General features: G+C 51.7%; 1 protein-coding gene across 1 annotated transcript in view; it reads left to right on the top strand.

Annotated features, from left to right (window-relative positions):
- LOC310824895 (serine/threonine-protein kinase 32A-like) overlaps positions 1–5,000 on the top strand; it is a gene marked incomplete at both ends in the record, with an annotated part of 15,243 nt that overhangs the window by 9,553 nt on the left and 690 nt on the right. The window contains 4 exons of the mRNA XM_083698153.1: positions 3,564–3,653; positions 3,882–3,985; positions 4,380–4,496; positions 4,632–4,757. Of these exons, the coding sequence (XP_083554279.1) occupies positions 3,564–3,653; positions 3,882–3,985; positions 4,380–4,496; positions 4,632–4,757 (437 nt within the window). The remainder of the gene's footprint in view (positions 1–3,563; positions 3,654–3,881; positions 3,986–4,379; positions 4,497–4,631; positions 4,758–5,000) is intronic.

Raw genomic sequence — 5,000 nt, 5'->3', positions numbered from 1 at the left:
CCACACTGTGTCCCCTCATCGTGGCCTGCGCACCCTCTCACTCACCACTCTTTCTTCCTCTTATCCGCCCTACCCTCTGTTGAATCCTTCTCTCTTCTATCCACTGACGCAGCTTCCTCCACCCTCCTGTCCTCTCTTTCTTCATCCTTCGACTCTCTCTGTCCACAGATCTCAAGGCCGGGTTAGGGTTCCTAACCCTAACCCAGCTGAGAGGAAATGGAGAAAATCTGGTCTTCCTGTTGATCTAGACCCTTATCTCTCTCTCCTCCTCAACTACACCTCATCTGCATCAGCTACTAAAGCCTTATACTACCATTCCAAAATTCAATTCTCTGTCTCTGACCCACATTTTCCTCACTCCTCAACCCTCCTCCTCCCCCTCCTCCCTCCTCTGTCTGCCGATGACTTTGTCACCTACTTTGAAAAGAAGGTTGATGACATTAGCAGCTCCTTCCCTGTACCTCTCACCAACAATGCTACCTCTCCTCCCAAACCAACTGCGCAACACCCAGTCTCTGGTTTATCAGATTTCTCCCCCCTCTCCCCTGAGGATGTTCTAAAGCTGGTCACATCCAAGCGGGCAACCACCTGCCCCCTCGATTCTATCCCCTCCCCCTTTCTCCAATCCATCTCCAAAGACCTCCTTCCGTTCCTTACCACCTTAATCAATTCCTCTCTATCCACAGGATCTGTCCCAGCTGCCTTCAAGACAGCCAGAGTCAAGCCTCTTCTCAAGAAACCATCTCTTGACCTGTCTGCTGTCCATAACTACAGAACGGTATCCCTTCTCTCCTTCTTATCTAAAACCCTTGAACGTGCTGTCTCTAACCAGCTGTCTCACTACCTCCTTCAAAACAACTTCCTTGACCCACACCAATCCGGCTTTAAAGCTGGGCACTCTACTGAAACTGCTCTCCTCGCTGTCACGGAGACCCTCCACTCCGCTCAAGCTTCCTCCCTCTCCTCTGTTCTCATTCTTCTGGACCTGTCTGCTGCATTCGACACAGTAAACCACCCAATTCTTCTCTCCACCCTCTCAGAATTGGGCATCTCTGGTTCTGCACTCTCCTGGTTTGCATCCTATCTGGCCGATCGCTCCTACCAGGTGACGTGGAGAGGATCGCTGTCCTCTCCACGACCCCTCACCACTGGTGCACAGGTGGCAACACAGGTCTCAGCATGTCTTGCAGACATTTCTGCTTGGATGTCAGTCCACCACCTAAAGCTCAACCTTGACAAGACGGAGCTGCTCTTCCTCCCAGGGAAAGCCTGCCCTCTCCAAGACTTCTCCATCACAGTAGAAAACTCTACTGTGACCTCCTTCCATACAGCCAAGAACCTTGGGGTGATCCTTGACAACCGCTTATCCTGTGTGGCGAAAATCACAGTAACAGCACGGTCCTGTAGATTTTTCCTCTACAACATCAGAAGGATACGTTCATTCCTCACCAGAGAAGCAGCATAACTTTTGTAATCTCTCGCCTTGACTACTGCAATGCACTCTTGGCCGGACTCCCCGCCTCCTCCATCAGGCCTCTGCAGCTCATCCAGAACGCTGCCGCTCGTCTGGTGTTCAATCTCCCCAAATTCTCCCATGTCACGCCCCTCCTCCGCACCCTCCACTGGCTCCCGGTAGCAGCTCGCATCAAATTCAAGTCCCTGGTGCTCCCCTACCGGGCGGCAAAGGGAACAGCCCCTCCCTACTTACAAGCAATGGTCAGCCCCCAAACCCCTGCAAGATCACTCTGCTCGTCCACCTCGGCTGCCTGCCTGACACCGCCGCCTCTACGTGAATGCAGTGGCCGCGCTAAAGACCGCTTCACCCTTACTACCCCCCCTATATTAACCCTAACCCCGAGACCTCTTCTCCCCCACTACCCCCCCTATATTAACCCTAACCCTAACCCTAACCCTTACTACCCCCCCTATATTAACCCTAACCCCGAGACCTCTTCACCCTTACTACCCCCCCTATACTAACCCTAACCCCGAGACCTCTTCTCCCCCACTACCCCCCCTATATTAACCCTAACCCCGAGACCTCTTCACCCTTACTACCCCCCCTATACTAACCCTAACCCTGAGACCTCTTCACCCTTACTACCCCCCCTATATTAACCCTAACCCCGAGACCTCTTCACCCCCACTACCCCCCCTATATTAACCCTAACCCCGAGACCTCTTCACCCCCACTACCCCCCCTATATTAACCCTAAACCCGAGACCTCTTCACCCCCACTACCCCCCCTATATTAACCCTAACCCCGAGACCTCTTCTCCCCTGCTACCCCCCCTATACTAACCCTAACCCCGAGACCTCTTCACCCCCACTACCCCCCTATACTAACCCTAACCCCGAGACCTCTTCACCCCCACTACCCCCCCTATATTAACGCTAACCCCGAGACCTCTTCACCCCCACTACCCCCCCTATATTAACCCTAAACCCGAGACCTCTTCACCCCCACTACCCCCCCTATATTAACCCTAACCCCGAGACCTCTTCTCCCCTGCTACCCCCCCTATACTAACCCTAACCCCGAGACCTCTTCTCCCCCACTACCCCCCCTATATTAACCCTAACCCCGAGACCTCTTCTCCCCTGCTACCCCCCCTATACTAACCCTAACCCCGAGACCTCTTCACCCCCACTACCCCCCTATACTAACCCTAACCCCGAGACCTCTTCACCCCCACTACCCCCCCTATATTAACCCTAACCCCGAGACCTCTTCACCCCCACTACCCCCCCTATATTAACCCTAACCCCGAGACCTCTTCACCCCCACTACCCCCCCTATATTAACCCTAACCCCGAGACCTCTTCACCCCCACTACCCCCCCTATATTAACCCTAACCCCGAGACCTCTTCACCCCCACTACCCCCCCTATATTAACCCTAACCCCGAGACCTCTTCTCCCCTGCTACCCCCCCTATACTAACCCTAACCCTGAGACCTCTTCTCCCCCACTTCCCCCCCTATATTAACCCTAACCCTGAGACCTCTTCTCCCCCACTACCCCCCCTATATTAACCCTAACCCCGAGACCTCTTCACCCCCACTACCCCCCCTATATTAACCCTAACCCCGAGACCTCTTCACCCCCACTACCCCCCCTATATTAACCCTAACCCCGAGACCTCTTCTCCCCTGCTACCCCCCTGTACAAGTTCTCTCCTGCTAATAAAATATATTTAATAAAAAAAATATTAGCCTACTGGCATTACGACTGCCAATGGCCCCTGGTGTGAGCATTGATTACTTTGTCTTATGATGACTGTTGGATAAATGATTCATTTACTTAAACAAATGTATTGTTGTCAGTCGCTTTGGATAAAGGCGTCTGCTAAATGCCATAAATGTAAATGTAAAATGTACTTACATAGGGCACTGTCCCATTACTTACATAGGGCACTGTCCCATTACTTACACAGGGCATTGTAAATGTAACTATCAAGATTCTTCATGGAAGATGCTTTCCTTTGTCTTTGTTGTCTTTTGTTTCCAGCTGGAGGTCTGGAACGTTCCGTCCTGTAACTGCCTGTTTCTCTGCTGCTCAGGTCACGCCCACCTGACTGACTTCAACATCGCCGCCGTCGTCAAAGAGGACCTGAGAGCCACCACTATCGCTGGGACCAAACCATACATGGGTAACTAAACCATAACTAAACCACAAATAAACCATAACTAAACCATACAGTGCATGGGTAACTGTGTGTGTGTGTGTGTGTGTGTGTGTGTGTGTGTGTGTGTGTGTGTGTGTGTGTGTGTGTGTGTGTGTGTGTGTGTGTGTGTGTGTGTGTGTGTGTGTGTGTGTGTGTGTGTGTGTGTGTGTGTGTGTGTGTGTGTGTGTGTGTGTGTGTGTGTGTGTGTTCCAGCCCCTGAGTTGTTCCTGCCCTGTGAGGGGTCTCACCCTGGCTACTCCTTCTCTGTGGACTGGTGGTCTCTGGGTATTACTGCCTACGAGCTGCTGAGAGGACAGGTACTGTACACACATACCCTCACACACACACACTCACACACACACCACCACCATCCTAGCCTATGTGTGACCTTAGAGAGAGAGATTGTTTTTAAGATAATCTTAAATGCATCAACTACACAATGTAAATATTGAAATATCTACAGAGATCGTTTATCCACATTTGTATTCATCCGGTCTGAATGATTGTATCTGGTTCAGTCAGAGGACGGGAACACACAGACCTACCATGACGTCTCTTCTAGAAAGAAGAAGAAGACTGTTTATTTGTTAATTTGGACATGCAATCAATTCTCATCAATTGTAGGAATGTGATACGAATGTGATACACTTTTGACCATCTCTCCCTCTCTCTCTATTCCACTCTCCCTCCCTCCCCCCTTCCGTCTCTCAGAGGCCGTATGTGATGAGGTCAAGCACACCGTCCAATGAGATCCTCCAGACCTTCCACAAGGTGTTCCCCAACTACCCCACAGCCTGGTCCCCCGAGACCAAGACCCTCCTCAGGAAGGTACACACACACACATTTTCCCATTAGCATTAGCCTGTTAGACATCAGCCTGTTAAGCTAAGTGTCCATGTTGCCGGTGTTCCACTGTGCCCCCCCCCCCCCCCCCCCCCGGGTGTGACGCCCCCCCTCCTGTAGTTGTTGTGTGTTGACGTCCAGAGGAGGATTTCCTGTCTGGCGGAGCTGCAGAAGGAGGCGTGTCTGTCTGACGTCAACTGGACCTCCGTTCTCAACAAAGAGCTGAGGCCCGGGTTCCTCCCCAACGTGAGACACACACACACACACACACACACAAACACACACACACACACACACACAAACACACACACACACACACACACCACATACCACACACACACACACACACACCACATACCACACACACACACACACACACACCACATACCACACATACACACACACACACACACACACACACACACCTAATACCACACACACACACACACACCACATACCACACACACACACACACACCACATACCACAC

The sequence above is a fragment of the Argentina silus genome (assembly GCF_951799395.1).
Source record: "Argentina silus genome assembly, contig: scaffold_549, whole genome shotgun sequence".
Classification (NCBI taxonomy): domain Eukaryota; kingdom Metazoa; phylum Chordata; class Actinopteri; order Argentiniformes; family Argentinidae; genus Argentina; species Argentina silus.
This window is presented reverse-complemented; position numbering and strand designations above follow the sequence as displayed.